This window comes from Equus caballus, chromosome 5 (genome assembly GCF_041296265.1).
Source record: "Equus caballus isolate H_3958 breed thoroughbred chromosome 5, TB-T2T, whole genome shotgun sequence".
In the NCBI taxonomy this organism is placed as follows: Eukaryota; Metazoa; Chordata; class Mammalia; order Perissodactyla; family Equidae; genus Equus; species Equus caballus.
In genome coordinates, this window is record NC_091688.1 from 24,874,236 (window position 1) to 24,893,951 (window position 19,716).

The 19,716-nt window shown below is 47.1% G+C and overlaps 2 protein-coding genes across 19 annotated transcripts in view; one reads left to right on the plus strand and one right to left on the minus strand.

Annotated features, from left to right (window-relative positions):
* The window catches only part of KCNH1 (potassium voltage-gated channel subfamily H member 1), a 372,158-nt gene extending 361,498 nt beyond the window's left edge, over positions 1–10,660 (plus strand). For all 4 annotated transcript variants that reach the window (XM_014739610.3, XM_070266741.1, XM_023640768.2 and 1 more), the window contains one exon: positions 4,794–10,660. In XM_014739610.3, the coding sequence (XP_014595096.2) occupies positions 4,794–5,651 (858 nt within the window). In that variant the 3' untranslated portion in view covers positions 5,652–10,660. The remainder of the gene's footprint in view (positions 1–4,793) is intronic.
* A 2,830-nt stretch (positions 10,661–13,490) lies between these two features.
* Positions 13,491–19,716, minus strand: part of HHAT (hedgehog acyltransferase) — a 310,500-nt gene continuing 304,274 nt past the window's right edge. For all 15 annotated transcript variants that reach the window (XR_011438569.1, XM_070266753.1, XM_070266748.1 and 12 more), the window contains one exon: positions 13,491–14,771. Coding sequence is in view for 14 of the 15 variants with exons in the window: in XM_070266753.1 (XP_070122854.1) it covers positions 14,680–14,771 (92 nt within the window). In the remaining variant the exon portion in view is untranslated. The remainder of the gene's footprint in view (positions 14,772–19,716) is intronic.

Here is a 19,716-nt window from a genome sequence, read left to right on the forward strand (position 1 = left end):
AGAAACAGATTTGGAGGCCAGGGGGCATACACATCGCTTCTTTCACCCTAGCATGGAATGGCCATAATTTATCCCCTGCCATATTCATTGATTCACTGATTGTCGATTGAGCGCTATATATGCAGGCATGATACTAAAGATGAAAAAAAAAATAACTGAAGAATGCATTTTGCCTGCCTTCAGAGAGCTTTGCCTAAATGAAAAGACAAACAGGCAAATGCTTCTTCTCACGTTGGTTGCAATGATCTGTGATGAAGGTATGTGCAGCCGCTCCATGCTTTGTACCACCAGGAAGGGTCTTCTGACCCCAGGGGTGGGGGAAAGTCAAGGAAGCTGGTTGGAGTAGGTGACTCCTAAGCTGAATCCTGGGGGTCACATAGGAGTTGTTGAAGGGATGGGGCAGGAGATGAGATTGAAGGGAGCTTTAGGCACAGAGCACGTAGAGTGACTGAGGGGTAGGAGGCAGGAGAGTTGATCCTGCAGCTGCATCATCATCTCACAGAGTTTGGATTGATCCAGGTCCATCCACTAGGGGGCAATGCATCTACAGTGGAGAGCGCAAATCCCAAACTCCAGGGGCTCAGCAGGAGGGTTAGAGATAGAAGGCACCATTTAGCTGGAACATGGAATAGGAAATGGCCTTCCCATCCGTTAGGGCTATGTGCAAATGCAGAGGGCATCCCACCCCCACACTGATATAATTTCAGTGTTTTCCAGAGGGGTTTCTGGGGAATACCACCCTTTCCCAAGAGAGGATCTAATGCTGTATGTGATATTTTCCTCTTAGACATTCATAAGGCACGTTAGCATGCTAAAACACTGAGAAGTCCTGCAGTAAAGCAACCAATTTACCATTGTTGTGTGGCTCAAATTTATTTCATCTTAAAAGGTTTCCCCCTTCACAGTACCTGTTAAAACCTCATAGAACACTTTGGAAAAGGTGGATGGACTTTTCCCCAGGCATCTAGCTAGGGCGTCTTCTGGGCAGAGAGGATCTTGGGTTATGGGGCTTAGGGTCTTGCCCATCATTCCTAGGGCACACTCCCACATGCAAACCATGGGGCATCTCTGAGCAGACTGAGAGCTGCTGTGGTTGGGGTTGGCAGCACAGACCTCATTGTCATGAGTGGTCTGGCCATCCCTGCCCATTTGGATCTAAAATACTTGGCCAAATGCCTTGTCATGGCTGCCTCTGAGATGAAGACACCATGAGCAGCTTCTCCAAAAAAGCAGGTGAAGTTAGTAAGCAGAGCGCTAGACCACGTCAGCTCTGTGTCCCCTGGGGAGTTGCTGGTTTCCCTCTCTGATTCTCAGAGGAGGGCTCAGGTGTTTCTTCAGAGCGGGAAGCTCTTCCCTGGTTCACCTGCCCACTGCTAGTGATGTTCAGGTGGGGCTGCCTCTGGTACACAAGATATTTTTGGAAAAGCCAAGAAGCTTTAGAAGAGTCAGCACAGACCCAGACACCCATATCTTCTCCTGAGGAGAGCCCTAGACCATGAGTGCTGAACTGCCAGCGCTGATGATGTGGCCACAACATCTGAATATGCTGCCTGGGTCAGGCCAGGATTCTGACCCATGGGACATTTGGTTGAAGAGCACAGTATATTCAGGCACTCAAGGAGGAGTTACCACTTCCGCTCACAGATGTTCACCATGAACGCATATTATGCCTTTGGAAACCTACTGGTCTATTCCACTGCACAACTTCTTGGTATAAGTTTTTTGTTGACTCTTCGATATCTGAAGAAATACTTCCTTTTCTTTAATCCTAAAACATCTCATTTAAAGTCTCAAGAGCTGCCCCTGACCTTTGATTGAGAGACTTGCGAAGAGTACCGTGTGTGTTCCGAGCCAGTTCCCTTTATAACATTGATTATGACCTCTGTGATTGCATCTTTTCAGGCAGAAGACATTCTCCCATTGATTCATTAGCTCCTATTTATCTGTTCTTCACTTATTCATTTATTCATTCATTCCACAAATATTTTCTGAAGGTTTTCTAGGTACCAGCCACATTCTAAGTGAGGGAAATCGTGAATAGACCATACTGGCTCTCTCCGGGTAGGCAATAAATAAATTTTTTAAAAACTAAAAGATACAATGTGACTAGGTGCTCAGGACAGTTTCAGAGGGGATAAGATATAGATGTAAATAACTGCTATCTTGTTCTGGAATTGTTACTTACAAGGAAGGGAACCCCACCCAAACTAGCTCCGTGAAAAAGAGGGGATACTGACAAGAGTCGATGTCCCACAGAATGAAGGGCGGGAACCAGAGCAATCCTCCCCCCTCCATTTTTTAAGAAGGGATGTGAGTGGGGGAGGAAATAGTTTGTATCTGTACTACAAATGGACACAAGATCGAGAGTAATTGGGCCACAGGAGTGGTGTGAGCATAGCAAGGGCTGTTAGAGTTGGGAGGAGGGAGGACACCTTAGAACTCTGTGGAATCAGGGAAGGCTTTCTGGAGGAGGTGCTGTTTGAGCAGGGCCTTGGTGTGAGGAAGATCTGCATATCCTATGGACAGCAGGGGCCATTCCCAGAACAGAAAACAGCATGAGCAGAGGGAGGCACGGAGGTGGAAGGCTGCCAACTGAGAGCACTGGGGGAACAGGCAGAGAGGGTCGTAATCATTCTATTTGTCACCATCCCTCCATCCCAGTGATGCCCTCAGTTGGGTTTCTCTCCAGAGTGGACAGGATTCTCCTGAGCCCCCTGGCTGGGATCTGCAGGCTAGACTAAGGAGCAGATGGAGTACGGCTGAAGAGGACCAGTGGGGACAGAGTTATAATATCACAGCTGGGCAGGGTGGGGATGGGAGAAATGCTGCCCAGTGGAGGTCAGAAAGCCACACACTGCATCCCAAATACTGTGGCTTGAAGATTTAACCAGGTGGCAAGAGGGGTGGCAGCTGCATCCCCCCACCTGTTAGTGACCCGAGTGTAGAGTCACCCAGTGACAGGAACTTTGATGGGGAAGTCAGATGACAGGTGTGAGCCTTCTGTCTGCTACCCATTTGCTGATTGATCGCTGGCATCAAGCAGTTCAATGTTTCCTGGGTTCGTATGTATTTATTGGCACTACAAAATGACCATATTGTCAGTCATACCTGAGAACATAATGAGTGGTGCCACCCCTCTCTGGGCAGGGGGGACTTCCTGGAGAAGGCAGGGTGAGTTATGTATCATCTGTGCCTAGAGGTAAAAAAGGCAGATGCCTTGAAGGGGCGGGGGCAGGAGGATTCATTTTAAGCACCTACAGTGGGCCCGTGCTTTCAAATAAGGAATCTTGTGCCGCCCTTCCACCAAGTTGGAAAAGTAGGATTTTCCCCACTTTTTAAGGAGGAAACTGGGGGACAGAGGTTAAGATACCTGTCTGAGGTCACAAGGCTAGGTAGCAGAGCTGGGACTTAATTCTGTCTGACTCCAAAGCCCACATTCCTGGCATCCTACCATATGTACCTCCCCAAACCCTAGGGTCCTAGGGCAGCTTCTGGGTTGGTCCGAGGCTGCCTGCACAGGGCACAGGGGATTGCAGATTGTGAGGATGGAAAACCTGCCACTCTCCCTTACACAGGCCTCTCCTCTGCTTCTCAACGATCTCAATATCTCTGGTCCTCAAACCAGTGATTTACGTAAAAAAGACAACCTATTGCAGGTTGCTTCCCCCAAGTTCAGATAAGGGATGAGTCAAACACATCCCTGAGTGTACCTGCCACTTGCAATATAAGCCAGAAATTACAGGACTTTCCCATAATCCGACGTTGGCCCTGTAAGATGTGGCTTATGCTGCACTCAGAGCCAGACCCACGAGACTGTGTTGCCGACTGTCCATGCCCTGCAGGAAGCGTGGTCATCGTCAGGAAGTACCTGTTGGACATCTAATGGATCTGGGGTTTGATGGCTTGGGTACAAGTCCCTTATAGGAAACTTGTCTGTTATGTGACATTTAGCTACTCTGAGCTTTGATTTCCTCTTCTCTAAAATGGAGCTAGTATGTGTCCCAGTGACCTTATAGTGCTGTGTAAGGAGTACATGAAGTAATATTAAAGTGCCTCACAAACTCTAAAGCATTGTCCAAGTGTCTGTTATTGTTGGGATGAGCTTGTGCGCAAGGTCACGGGCCTTTCTTCCCTGTAAGCTCCCCGAGGGCAAGAAGGTCTTCCGTGGGAGACTAGCTTTTACTTTTCACAGCCAACCGCATTCACTTAGGGTCCTGATCTGCAGGTGGCAATGGCATTCTTCCCTGTGGCCCTGCCTGGGGACTCAGCTGAACTTTCTTGCCCTGGAATGTGGTGTAGACCAGAGGTGCTTGAACTTTCATGCATCAGAGTCACCTGGGGAGCTTTTCAAGTTACAGATTGAAGGGCTTCCCGTCTGGAGATTCTAATGCAGTAGGTCAGAGTTGGGGTCAGAAGAACGATTTTTAAGAAGCTCACCAGGTGATTCAGAATTGCAGGCAAGGATGGGTTAAAGGGGGCTCAGGCTCAGAGGCCAGGACAGTCCCCACCTCCTGGCAGGTGGGGATAGAGAGGTGGGGGGTTTGTTCCTTTTGAATAGAACGACAGTAAAAGTAAATTCCTTGCTGTTGGAAAGCTAAGAGTGAATGTCAAGAAAAGGAAAGTGATGGTAGTCACTGAGTAAAGCCCTGGGAGGCCTCGTAGGGATGTGAACATACTGTGAGCCTCAGCCCCTGGGGGGCTGGAAGCAGAGAGCTGTGATAGGCAGAGGGGCTGGGCTTTGCTGCTGGCGCCACCACGCACTTAACACAGCGTGTCCTTCTGTCTCCCTCCAGATCGTGTTCCGGAAGATCAGCGATGTGAAACGAGAGGAAGAAGAGCGCATGAAACGGAAGAACGAGGCTCCGCTGATCTTGCCCCCGGACCACCCAGTCCGGCGACTCTTCCAGAGGTTCCGACAGCAGAAGGAGGCCAGGCTGGCCGCGGAGAGAGGGGGCCGGGACCTGGAAGACCTGGACGTGGAGAAGGGCAATGTCCTCATGGAGCACGCCTCGGCCAACCACAGCCTCGTGAAGGCCAGCGTCGTCACCGTCCGCGAGAGCCCCGCCACGCCCGTGTCCTTCCAGGCGGCCTCCGCCTCTGGGGTGTCCGACCACGCCAAGCTGCACGCGCCCGGGTCCGACTGCCTGGGCCCCAAGGGGGGCGGGGGCGACTGCGCCAAGCGTAAAGGCTGGACCCGCTTCAAGGATGCTTGCGGGAAGGGTGAGGACTGGAACAAGGTGTCCAAGGCCGAATCCATGGAGACGCTCCCCGAGAGAACAAAGGCGTCAGGCGAGGCCACGTTGAAGAAGACAGACTCGTGTGACAGCGGCATCACCAAGAGCGACTTACGTCTGGACAACGTCGGTGAGGCCAGGAGCCCTCAGGACCGGAGCCCCATCTTGGCAGAGGTCAAGCATTCTTTCTACCCCATCCCTGAGCAGACGCTGCAGGCCACCGTCCTAGAGGTGAAACATGAGCTGAAGGAGGACATCAAGGCCTTGAATACCAAAATGACAAATATTGAGAAACAGCTCTCTGAGATACTCAGGATATTAACTTCCAGAAGATCCTCTCAGTCTCCCCAGGAGCTGTTTGAAATATCGAGGCCCCAGTCCCCAGAATCAGAGAGAGACATTTTTGGAGCGAGCTGAGAGGTCTGTTAAAAAAAAAAAAAAAAGATATCCAACATGAAAACATATAGCCCTGCCCTAGACACCACCCCACCACACACCCCTACACGACCAACAACTTTCCAAGTAAGCTTTTCCTGACAGAAAATCAAAGTGGGACCATCGCTTGGGCACGCTGTCTCTCTTTTTCTATATCTGGGAAAAGATAAAGAAAGAGGAGTGTGCCACCACCCTGCAAGATGGCAGCTGTGTCTGAACTGTCTCTGCACAATTTTGGAAGAGGGGGCGTGCTGTCTAAAGGGTATTTTCCTTCATTTTTAATTTTTTACTGCCATGATATTTGTAAAAGATGAAAACTACCAGAAAAGAATAGCAGCCATTTTGGGATTGGTGGGAGGGCACCGGAGAACCCCTCGTATATATACCCTGCTGGGCTCCTCCGCCAAGAACCCCAAAGACTGCGGTGGGCACAGGATTTCCCAGCATTCCCACTCCTTGGACAGCCTGTGTCTGACATCACTGTATATTTTCCTACAGTAGTCATTTGTAACAAGCTCAGGACAAGGGGAGCTCGAGGGACACGGAGGGTAGAGCCCTTCAACTTTCTGTCTCTAATGGTTAAGGCCAAAAAGCAGCTGAGGTGCTGTGAGTGCCTCCCATAGACACTTAGAGCCGGGAATCCTCAGGTCTCATTTCCCAAAAAGAGGTGAGTCAAGTGTAAGAGCTGGAGAGGGGCCCTCGGGATCCAGAGATTCTCTGGGCTGTGGTCTGCAGCCCACTCCTGTGGGATAGCCGATGGGGAGGGCTCTGGAGGTCCCGGATGTCTCTCTGGCCCTGCTCCATGCCATTGGCCTCATGGCACAGGCCCCTTTCCTTCTTTTCCTTCTCAACCTCCTCCCAAGTGTTCCTGTGGCATTCCTCAGGGTATGGGGCATCGGCAGGAAGGGTGATGAGCCCAGAGTTGCTTTTTTAGCAAAGCAGACACACACACATACAACCTCAGAAAAACGATTGTAGCAAGTGCTATGTTTATATTATGATTCTCATTGGGATTGTTCTTCAGAAGTTTATACTTTGTCCACTGCATGGAGTCATTACAGGACACTTGGGAGCCATGCTTGGCCTTATTATAAAGCTAATCCCTTCATCTCCTACTAAAGTCAGTAGGACTTCAAGAAAAACCATGAAAAGACACATGAAAAGACACAGGGCCATGATTGTACTTACTTCAGGAGCTGGAGAAAGAGAATGGGGCAGTGGGTTTTTAAATGGTCTCTGTAAGGTGACAGAGAGAGGTGGCCATGGAGCTGAGGTCCCAGGGAAGCTCCAAGCTCAGAACGATGATCATGGAGCCACCTATGGGCCATTCAAATTTGGGCACACTCCACTGCCTGGTAGTCACCTAGGGTCAGGTTATTCGTGTACTTGGGCTTCTTTTAATGCCATCTGAAAAAGAGAAAAAGAAGTGCTCTCTCCCAAGTGTAGTGGAGCTAGCCCAGTGTGTGCCCTGCAGAGAGAGGTCAGGACCCTAAAAATTGGCAAGCAAGGTTGGAAGTTCAGCTCTCAAACCTCAGCTTTGAGAGAGTGAAACCAGGAGAGCAGGTGACCTGCACAATAGTGACAGCGTGGAATCATCCAGGGCGCTGACCTTCTGTGTTACTGCATTGCTTTGTTGCAGAGACTCTGGACCCCAGCGTTGATTTCCCTCAGTAGTGAAGGGACCCTAACAGGTCGGGACCTGCCCAACCAAAGACATCCAGCATTTCTGAACGCCTCCTGTCCGGGCCCACCTGTCCTTTTAGTACTGCCTCGTGGCCATGGCATGACCAGGTCTTGCCCTGAGTGGTCTGTGCAGAGTTGGGGGTGTCCTCTCCTGGCTCCCAGGGTTGGCACAGAGCAGAGTCTGGAGGTCAAGGGCAGGTCCTTCCCCTGAGGGCCTGCACACTCATGCAGCTTCTCACGTGAGGATTACTGGGTTGGCCCCTGGCTTCTGGAGGCTGCGACATTATTAGACTCAGCCTCAGGTGGCAGCAAAGAAGAGGAAGTGAAATTTCCCAAGGCCGAGTCATGACTGTGACTCTAGATAAAGCCATGGGGCTTTCAGCCTCTTTAACTTGAGAAGCTGCCAACTAGTCCTCGGGATAGAGGCTGTGGAATATCTGGAACCCCATCTGCCAGCTGCACCTGAACCGTTCTAGTTTGCCATTCCTTAAACATGCTCCTTAACCTGCCTCTAAAGTTTAGGGCCCACTACTTTTAAGGCAGGCAAGGGCCGTAATAACTCCAACATCCAGCTTCAGAAGCACCTGCCCCACTCTCCGGGGACTTGATGACAGGCTCCCATCCAGCATCCTGCAGGCCAGTGTAAAGAGGCCCTTCTCCTCCCCACCAGCTCTGCCTGAGGGGTACCGGTGTCTATTAAGAATGACTCCCTGTCTGTGTCGGAGGGGCCAAGATTCAATGAATGAGGCTTTGAAGTCCAGACTTGTTTGGGGGGAAAAATAAAGCTTCACGGCTGTACTTCTGGATTGACTGCCAGGGTTTGAACTGGGCTCATGACTGGAAGCCCAGATCTGCTCATCTCGGGGTCGCAGAGCCCACAACACGTGCTCCTGTGGGTGACGGTGAGAGCACACAAGTGTGGCTGTATATGCTTTTATTCTTCTCTGTTTAAGGATTTTAGGGATTTTTGTTATCCTTGTTTTCTCTGAAAGAACATTTTTTAAATGAGCCAAATCTTCTCTCCTTCCATTTTTGTGACATGCACTTAGCCCCCGGCTGCTTTGTGCCGACTACCTACTCTTGCCCAGGCATTGCTCTGGGTTCCCGAGCAAGGACCGTGAGCTTCAGATACCTCTGACTGAACCTTCCACTCTAAACCGATATCTGGTGGCTGAAGAGAGATTAGGGAAACACAAAATTATTAGGTATTGGACCCAAGATTTAGACTTTGGAAAAGTTATGCTGAGAGATCTAGATTTACCTGAGCTAATTTTTTCTTTTTGAGGGAAGGGGAAGTGATGTGTTTATACCATTGCCCAGTAATTGCTGGTTACTTGATCTCTTGCTTAAACTCCTTACTTTGAGTGGCCTTCATAGGGAGGCTGCATTTCCCCGAGAGTATCCTGACAGGCTGCTTTGAAGTCGGAGGTCCTGCTGCTTGTTGAACATGCTCTCCCCTAGTGATGGAGGTGTGGGAGTCAGGGTTGAGTCTACCGAATAAGATGGTCAACAAGGTGGTGTGCTTGGTCTGGGTGGAGGGCACTGTTTCCAGCAATGAGTGCCGCCTTTCCATATACACACAAGGGCTCCTCCCCTGGGTATGACAAGATTCCCGTAGGAAGGAAAGGGAGGCAGCCATCTGGTTGAGTGCACAATTTTGATGTCTCCACCGTCAACCATCTCCTTCCCTCACACTCATACCCGCTGGCTTGGTTCTTTATAAGACCGTTCTTTATATTCTGGACTACAGATTAAATCTGTGTGCAAAGAGTTTATAGCTAGTAGTAGGCAACCAGTGGCTTTAAAAAACTCTGATGTGTTAATAGTGAGGGGCCCAAGTGTTTCAAAGCTGTTTCCATTTCTTGTTATCAGTTCCCGGGTCTGTTTTACCCTCAACCTTCTAGATCCCATGTGCTGTTGCTGGCCAGACATCAGGCCAATTCCTGGAATCCTCTTTGAGAAGTGGAGATAGCACAGCTCAGAGTAAAAATGCACTCCACCACACCACCTCATCCAGCAAGCTGCTTCTCTTGAATCCTCAGGTGGAAGGTGAAAGTATTAAGCCAACTGTCAAACTTTTTGTCCCAGTCTGTGAGGGGACTAAATGAATGCCTTAGGAATACCAGGTGTAGGAAGAGCCTCATGTCCCTGTTGCATTGACCACCATATAGCACATGCACCCCCTGGGAAATTTTGGGAGCCCTGGTGGAGAGACAAGTTGATGTGCATTTGATGAGTAGATTGTATGGTGTTTTGCAATAAAGATGTTTAGCCTTAAGACCCTTGAATGGAACTCCAAATGTGATGGAGCTGCCAACACTCTTTCTCCTCTCCTCCTGCCTCACATGGTGTTGCTTAAAGAGGAGGCCCGCTGAGGGCACACTCAGGGCCCCAGCGACTCTTCTGTCACTAAATCATCGTACTGCCTTCTTGCTCGCTTCAATAAAAATGACCTTCACCAGCTCTTGTGCCCTCCAACTGGAGGAGATTTCACTGTCATCTCAGCACTGACTTCAGCCATCAGAGAAAGCGCCATTTTCTCATCCAAGGTGTTCACATGGACAAGTTTTAATTTCCACCCACCGTTCAAGAGAATCGATGTGAATTTGCCTGCAGCTTAGTTTCAAATGAAACTTCATTCTCATGCGAGCATATCAGACTTCTTCTGGAACCTCTAGAACTGGACTTGAACACCCCACAGGTGCCGGACCTGGTGGGTGCCCTCCCTGCCCACCATTAAACTTTTCTTCGAGCCATTGTCTCTTTATCTGTGACATCCGAGTCAGCCAACAGGTCCATTAGTTGTTCATCGAGAAGTTCACGGATCTTGTATCAGGATATAAACTGCTTTTGTGTTAAGAAAGAATGCAACCCCCCAATGAATGTATTCTCTTAATATTCAGACGCTGTATTTGTGCATCAGTTGGAGACTGTCCACATCTGACATTTTGCCAACACCGCAAGGACACTTCTACTCATGAGTAGTTCATCATTCTGGGGCTTCTCCTTATATTAACACTCTTTCCACTAAGTCCCACCAAATCCTTCTTTTTCCTTTGCATCTGTCACTTTGTCCAAATGAGCATGAATAAACAGAAGTGCAAATGAGCTGATGCTATTTCTGTGGTCAGCTGAGGATGCTGCCAGGAACTCCACTGTATGTCTGCAGCTTGGGAATGTTAAGAGGAACATGTGGACCCCTCCATTGATGATATTTCCTTCTCAACATTTTTAAACAAGCACAAATGATATTTGTAAAAAAAAAGTTTAATTTTATTTATTATGGTAATAAACTATTTTATACACGATACTTGCTTTCGCCTTTCCTTACATAATTTCAAGGCATTGAAGTGGGTGTTCTAACCTGAGATGACAGAGCAAGGATGGTACTTTCTTTTCCTTTTCCAGAGCTTGGGAGGTCTAATTTGGATAGAACCTATAACTGTGGTTTTTGGAAAGCTAAAATTCTAGAGACACCAAGATTGTGTGTCCAAGTACTGCATAGTGAGAGTATGGCTGTGAAGGTGCTTTGCCATATGATCTTGAAATAGAGCTGTATCTGCTATACAAATGTCCAGAGATCCCTTCAAAAACTGGCATCACCGGAAAATTGTGGTATGACACGTTCACTTAATACATTTCTGAAACTGACCTCTTGCTTAGAAGTGATCATTTTTATTTTGAACAATTTGGATTGAAATTTGCATAAGATATATTAATGCTTCCCTGCCTTTTAAAATATAGTGTAAAAACATAACTGAATCTTTTTGGAATGACTCACTGTCAACAATACGAGTTCTGATCAGCACTGTTTCAGTTCTGTTATGGTTTTAATAGGTATTGCTTCCTGCTCATGGCAAGCTTCTCCAGAGTACCGCTAACTTGAGTTTTTATTTAACACCAATGGACCACGTTTCAAAAATGGAACTCTTGACAGACAGTAGAACTTCATTCACAGATGAGGAACCTGTGATCTGCAAGCCATGCTTGATCTCAGAGGGCCACAGTTTTTTCAATGATGTTCTCCCCATATGCTGTTATTTAATTACATTGCAGAAAACCATAATAAAAATAATTTAAGGGTGATATTGTTTAAAATTCCAAATGATTGATATTCATTTCAAAAGTATTACCTAATAAAGCACTAGATGTTACATTCTTTAGATATCCTCAATGTCGAAAAAGATCTTTTTGTTAATATTTTTATAATTAGTCAAAAGGACTAGTAATACAGACCCAAGTAATAGAGTATACATTTTGGGTGCCAAATGGGTTTCAACTTTTAAAAAAGAGGGATTCTGTTGGTTTGTTTTAAAATAAAACAATTTTCCTGAAGAAAGGCCCCAGAGAGGCTTCTCATCATGCAGTAAAAAAAGGCCAGGGCTATCAAGATAATCTGGCTTCTCAGTAGTTGGCCCTCGTGTATGACACGTTCTGGTACCTTTGCTAGAAAACAAAGTCTTTATATTATGGTTGATTTCTTATACTTAGTCAACAATTATTATTTTAAATAAGCAACTGAGCAGTCTCAATTTCTCTAAAGGGAACACCCCTCCCACTAAATTACTATCCTCTCAATATATAGATCATTATACGATTATATATATGATTGATATATTTCCTTTCTAGGTCGGCAGTCTTTAATAGAACAAAAGGTTTTCTGCTGTCACTTCAAACAAATTAATCTGAAGAAATACTAAAATATTTTTAAGTCTTCTTGGATGGTCCCAAGAATTAGTCAAAATGATGGGGACTTGGCTGTCCTTCAGACGTCCTGCTTGCCTCCGTGGGGACTGTCTTGGCAATCATGCTTGGAGATCTTCGGCTTGCCTACATAGCTAGGTTGGGGTCAGAAGATCCTCAGGCAGGAAGTGACCTTGGGCCCCTGTCTAGTTGATTCCTGGCCCCATGCCTGAAGTTGCCCAGAGCTAATGACTAGGGGAAGTGACATGTCAGATGTTCCTCAGCTGGAACTGTTCTGTCTGCGAGGCACCTCAAGAGTCTTTCACTTAAAGCAACTCTACGATTTTAGTTCATATGCAGGAAGGGAGATGCTATCATTTTCATATTACAGTTGGGGAATAGCAAGAGGTTCAAGGAAGAAAACAACAGTTCTGGATAATCCACATGTTGGTTAATCAGGCCTCAAATATATAGCTAAACACAGGAATCAATTACTAATTCCTGAGAACCACTCTAAATCATTTAACGGCTTAAAAGAAATTCAGAATTATCACTTTCAAATATATTCACTGACATTTCCAATACAGTTTAATGAACGAATAAGCCTGTTTGTTTTTATATAAATGGTATCTCTGAAGAGTTCAAAATCCTTTGCATTATTTATATAAGTATGTACATTAGAGACTTCCCTACAATCATCTTCATGCTCCCTTTTTTCTTGAGCAAGCCCTTTCCTTCCACGTAAACTTCAGCCAAACTCCCTCTGGTTGACCCCGAATCCTGAATTAGTGTTAGTCCATGAAGCTTCACTGTATTCATTTGAGTGCTCTCTCTTCCCCAGCCTCATCCCCTCCTTAAAACTTCCCAGCACCTTAAAACTCCCAAATCACCTGCCTGTGTCTCCACCTTTACCAAGCCTGTTGCTGAGGCAACCGCTGCCCCCATTTGCCTGTCCCCTTCTGGCCTCTGTCCTTTGCTGCAGTTAACACAGTATGTGCCCTCCTGATATCATCCACATCTGATCCCATCCCCTCTCTTCCAAGAAGAGTGGCTAGGAAGAAAGGATGTCAGCAAAATGACTGGTCCTGCACTCTAAGAGTTTATAGCTCATTGAGTTAATAACCACATCCAAGACACAAGGACAATACCAAGTAATATTGGACAGGGTGGCACAGACCAGGGCCACTTAACAACAATTTAATTCATGTGCTTGAGATGTTCTAAGTTCTCTAATAATTTGGTACACCATGGATTCAAATTTTAAAGCTTCTTTACTTACCCTTTGCCCTCTCAAAAAAACTCCAAAGCCAAAGAGAAGTATTCTAAATTATCTACTACTTGAGGCCATTAGTGGGCTGTCAGCATCTTTTCAGAGTAGTGAATAATTAAGAGTTAAGTGTGTTCAGATTTTAGACATTTTCCTCAAAAAGTATTCAAAATAATTCTACAAAAATGTGAATTATCTATGATAGAAAAGGCTCCATTTTATTTGAAACAAAACAACATAAACCACTGAGTGGGAAGATGACTGTTGGGACTTGCGTGGAGAGAGAAGACCTCAGGAAACCATCCTTCCCCTTTGTGACTTGCCTGGTAGCACCTGTCTGTGGATACACCATTCCCTGGTTTTTTCAATTCTGTTTCTTTTTGTTTTTTTGAGGAAGATTAGCCCTGAGCTAACATCTGCCACCAATCCTCCTCTATTTTGCTGAGGAAGACTGGCCCTGAGCTAACATCTGTGCCCATCTTCCTCTACTTTCTATGTGGGACGCCTACCAGAGCATGGCTTGCCAAGTGGTGCCATGTCCGCACCCGGGATCTGAACCAGCGAACCCTGGGCTCCCAAAGCGGAACATGCAAACTTAACTGCTGTGCTACTGGGCCGGCCCCTCAATTCTGTTTCTTTATTGACAAATGATTAACTGTCAGGTAGAGGAACTGCCATGTTTATACTTCTCTGCAAATCTAGGAAACAAGCAGCCGAATGTAGACCACCCTGTTGAAGTTCAGAGAACAGGTCTCCTTGGGTACTGACTGCTGGCTCCTTGGAATGCCACACAACACAGTCTATCTTCTTTGGATAACTAGAAACACAGCTGTGGCTTTGTCACGTCCTTGCTAAGCAGCTGAAGTGTGAAGCTCAAACCCCAGTACTGATTATAGAGACTACACTGCCGGACCTGTGGAAGGGGTCACTTAAATGTCACCAAAATGTTTCAGAAATACTGCCCAGTGGGAGAGAGGCCTATTACTAATCAGGATTTCTGTGCCTCAATTAAGAAATATCCATTACATTTAATTCTTGGTAAAGGAGAAAGAATCTGAAGGGCCCTTGGGACTAGGTTCTAGACCACAACGTCACCATGTGCAGCTGGGCAAGACACTCTACTGCTCTGGGCCCCAGCTTACTCAACAGGAAATGATGGGGCTGGGGGAGTGATCTGTAAGTCCCCAAAGTTAGAAGACTCTCTGGTTGTCAATTTTCTATGAGAGCTCAAGCTTCCAGTCTTGGAGTGAGGTAACTTCAACAAAAGATGAGCAGATCAAGCACTGGTCCCTTGGAGGTTATCTTGGGGTCCGAGGTCAGGGTGAAGCACCATTTGCTTTGGAGACCGGCAGCCAAGGCTGGCCTGGCCTGGTGGCATTAGTCCATGGAGTACGTCTGGGCCCAGGCAATGCCCACGTGGGAGTAGCAGTACAGGAATCCCAGGACAGAGAGGGTCACCCACGGCCAGCCTGCAGGGTAAGGACAGAGATGAAAGAATGGTTAGAAATGCCTGGGGTGGGACCTCCCACAGGTGAAAGCTTTCCCCCTTTGGAGAAACACCATGGGCCTCAGTTTACGCACTGACACATGCCTCCCGGAAAGCTTGTTCTGCCTGGAACATCAGCAGGTTGAACTCTACATTCCCACTGGGGTCAGCATAAAATGAGGGCTGTGCTAACACAAATGCAAATTATGTTTAGAAATAGGAAAAGCTTTTAAAGAATTCATATTTAGAAGACTAAAGCAGTTAATAATCAAAAAAGAAGAAAAGGGGCTGACCCAGGGGCATAGTGGTTAAGTTTGTGTGCTTGCTTCAGTGGCCCAGGGTTCACAGATTTGGATCCCAGGCACGGATCTAGCACCACTTGTCAAGCCATGTTGGGGTGGCATCTCACATAAAATAGAGGCAGATTGGCACAGGTGTTAGCTCAGTGACAATCTTCCTCAAGCAAAAAGAGGAAGATTGGCAACATATGTTAGCTCAGGACCAATTTTCTTCACAAGAAAAAATTAAAAAAAAAAAAAGAACAAGTCCATGAGACCCATAGTAAATCTCAAAATATAGATTGACTGTGATATTGAATTGAGTGCCATCTGTAAGCACACAGAAGGGAAAGCCTAAATTTAACATTTGCTTTCAAAACTCTAAGCTTTTAGTGGCTCCTTCTATAAGTACTTGTCTTAGAATATCTGATGTTCTTTTCTTTCTTCTTCTTTTTTTAATATTTGTTACATAATGATCTCCATCTCTTCTCCATGTTTCACTTATTCAAACATTTATTGGAGGCTTTGGAGAGCCAGAGGTGCTGTGGAAGGTAGTAGCTGCCAAAATAAAAACATCTAGTCCTGTGTCAAAGGTGCTCCCACTCCAGCTTGGAAAAGACAAACACACATCACTGGGATTTATGAGCCATGGAACACGTGCTAGATAATGAAGTGACCAGAGCACATTTAAACTGGGCCATGCGGGATGAGTAAGAGTTTGTCACATGGAAAGAGACAAGGACAAGTTACCAGAGACCACCTCAAGAGTGCACATCACTGGCCATCCAAGAAAGAGGGATCAAGTGATGTGGTTACCACACAGCGGGGGACAGGCAGGGTAGGGACAGAAGTAGGGAGGGGGAAGTGGGGAGCCAATGAAGGTTATGATGCTGGCAGGCTCTCGTATTGCTATGCCAACCATTAGCTGCTGTAATTATTAATATGACATAGGTTCAATCAGTATAGCAGAGTGGGAAAGTGTGCAGGCTCTGAAGTGGGATTAGACCCAAGTTCAAATCCTGGCTCTGCCACTTGCCAGCTGTGTAACCTTGAGCAACTTAATGAATTCAAATGTAAAACTAGGTGGGATAGAGTAACTCACTTAATAGTGTCCTTAGAAGGTGCCATGGACTGAATGGTGTCCCCCCGCAACCAAATTCCTATGTTGAAGTCCTAATCCCAAATGTGGAGGGGGGCCCTCCGGGAGGTAAATAGGTTGAGATGAGGTCATGAGGGTGGGGGTCTCATCATGGGACTAGTGCCCTCATAAGAAGAGACACCAGAGACCCTGCGTCCTCTCTTTCTCTCTCTCTCTCTCGGTCATATATGGACACAGTGAGAAGATGGTCATCTCCAAGTTAGCAAGAGGGTCCTCACCAGGAACCAGATCAGCCAGCACCTTGATCTTGGACTTTCCAGCCTCCAGAACTAGGAGAAATAAATGCCTGTTGTTTAAGCCACCCAGTGTATGGTATTTTTTACAGCGGCCTGAGCTAAGACATAAGGCTTGTGTGAAATGATGTAAAGACCTGCACAGTGCCTGGCCTATGGTGGGCCCTAAAGAAAGGTGGTAATAATGGTGGTGAGCGGGCTCAGACGTCATCCACCAAGATCAGAGTGACGACAGGGCAGGTCAAGCCCTGGTCTTCCTCCTAACTCCTGTTTCCAACTTGCTCCTGAGACCGGCTTGGCACAAGAATTCTCCCAGGCCCTGAAGCCCAAAGACATGAGGGGCACAGAGGACCCCCAACAGCCGGCTCCGGGACCAGCCCTACAGTCCCACCTCCTGTCTGCTAGTCAGCCAGTATATTAGCTTCCCGTGGCTGCTGGATCAAATCACCACAAACGCAGTGGCTTCAAACAACAGAAATTTATTCTCTCACACTTCTGGAGACCGGAAGTCTGAAATCAATGTGTCAGCAAGGCCATGCTCCCTCCAAAGTCTCCAGGGGAGAATCCTTCTTTGCCTCTTCCAGCTTCTGGTGACCCCAGGCATTCCTGGGCTTATGGCAGCATAACTCCAGTCTCTGCCTCCGTCTTCACATGGCCTTCTTCCCTGCGTATCCCTGTGTCCTCTCCTCTTATAAAGACACCAGTCATTGGATTTAGGATCTACCCTAAATCCAGGATGACTTCCTCTCAAGATCCTTGACTAATCACATCTGCAAAGACCCTATTTCCAAATGAAGTCACATTCTGACGTTCCAGGTACACGAGAATTCTGAGGGCACTATTCAGGCCAGTACAACCAGGTACTTTTTCAAGCTTCAAGATGGACCCATCCTGCCTGGAGGCCCTTAAATCTCTCACCTCTGTGGCTCAGACACAGATGCCAGAGGACCTGTCAACACCTCTCCTCAGTGGGCTCAGGGAGCAGGAATAGGGAAGGGGGCTTCAGGCACAGGAAGCAGTGCCAGACTTCAGCTGTGTTTAGGGTGAGGCATCAGCAGGTGTTTGGTCAACACAGAACCCAGAGGCTGGCTGCGGAAGTGGGAGAATGGGGATGTTTCATTTACACAAAGCTGGGCCTCGGGCATTGCACAGCTGTGCTTGGCCCTGTGGCTGTCAAGGGACATCTCTCTGAAAGCTTCTGCCGAGCACATAGAACTATAAAGGAGAATGTCCCCAATGTTGCCCAGAGGTGAGACATATACATGCTCAGTTTGGACCACAGCTGGGCCCTGAAAATTCTCCCTAATGTTACTGTACGCCACGCAGAAAGGCAGCTAGGCAACAGTTAGGAGACTTGTAATCCTGACTCTACTATGAGGCTCTACTAGGGTCTCAGTTTCTCCAGCTACATGATGGGAGGCCAAAAATAAATAAAGGCACGTGAAATAAAAGAAGACAACAGATTTGGTAGTGCTTTTAAAAAGCGTCTCAGAAATGCAAAGGATTACTATAGGGCCACCTCAGATTTCCTGCTGGCCTTTTTAATGCACAAGTATTCCTAGAGATAGTAACCCCAGGGTATATGAGATGGCCGCCAAGGGCCCCTTCTCCTTTCCTCAGGATTAAGATATGTGATGACAAGGAAAAACAGATTCCACAAGTCACCCTTCCACAGTATTCAACCAATGCTTCACGAGCATTTGCCGCGTGCCTGGCCCTGTCCTAGACTTTGACATCATCCTAGACGTTGACATCACCCTCTGGAGGTTGCCTGTAGGCACCAGGTCTGTGACTGTGGCAGCTGCTAACCAAGCACTGAGGTGGCAAACATGTGTGTGCAGGGTGCTTGGGGCAGAGCCTCCTCTTCATCGGGGCTCAGATGGACACAGGACCATAAAACTGAAAAGAAACTGGGATGAGCTGTCGTTCTGGCAACTTTCTGAGGGTTGCTATGATGCACGGTCATCCAGGCTCGTCTGCCATTAACAAAAATGATGACATCAAAAAGGTTCTGTCCTGCCAATGAGCACTGACCTCATCCTGCAGTCCTCTTTCCCCCGGGGCCTTTCCCCACTCTGTCTTGTCTTTTGTGCTCTCCCTTCTCACCAGGTTTTCCAATCCCCAGAGTCCAAACAATGCCCATAGCCCCACATCCCTGACGCCATGCATGCATGCATACGTGTGCACACACACACACACTCCATTTATGTGGCTCATAGAGCCTGATGGGCAGTCTGCTACTGGGCAAAGTAAAAGATCCTGGGAGTCGGCTCCGTGGCTGAGTTGTTAAGTTCCCATGCTCCACTTCAGCAACCCAGGTTTCACCAATTCAGATTCTGGGCACAGACCTACGCACTGCTCATCAGGCCATGCTGTCGCAGCATCCCACGTAGAAGAACTACTATGATTTACAACTAGGATATACAACTATGTACTGGGTCTTTGGGGAGAAAAAAGTAAAAAAAGAGGAAGATTGGCAACAGATGTTCGCTCAGGGCCAATCTTACTTACCAAAAAGAAAAGTAGCAGCTGCTTCTTAAGAGGGTACTTTAGGGCCAAAGCCCCCTGTACACCCTGAACATTCACAGCTGGGCCCCCAGAGTCAATAATGTGTGTAGCTTCCTGGTGGGCTTTTTTTTTCTTCTCCCCCCAAATCCCAGTTCATAGTTGTATATTCTAGTTGTAGGTCCTTCTAGTTCTGCTATGTGGGATGCCGCCTCAGCATGGCCTGATGAGCAGTGCTAGGTCCGTGCCCAGCATCCGAACTGGCAAAACCCTGGGCCACTGAAGCAGAGTGCGCAAACTTAACCACTTGGCCGTGAGTCCAGCCTCCCTAGTCGGCTTTTGATATCTGGACCTAACAAGATCAAAATAGGTGAACAGTTTTAACAGATGACAGCTAGGCAGCACTGAAGATATTATGAACAGAATGCTAGCAAGTTAGACAGCAATTGCAAAAGATTGGGTAACATAGTGAATAGGACAGACTATTCGACAGATAAAGCTAAATGCAGAGAAGTAGGATGTATAGCACAATAGATTCAATTAAAAGGACCAATGTAGGTGGTATACTACATGGCGTTACTGGATGTAGGTGGTTGTACCATGATACTGTTAACAGGATATTGGTGAGTTGTATAATAACTACAGCTAATGAGAAACAAGTAGGACACTGAGGAAAATGACTATTGCTAATAGAAAGCAAGCAGTGTAAGTTTACTTGAGGTTATTATGGTTGAGCAAGTCTCTGAGCAATTA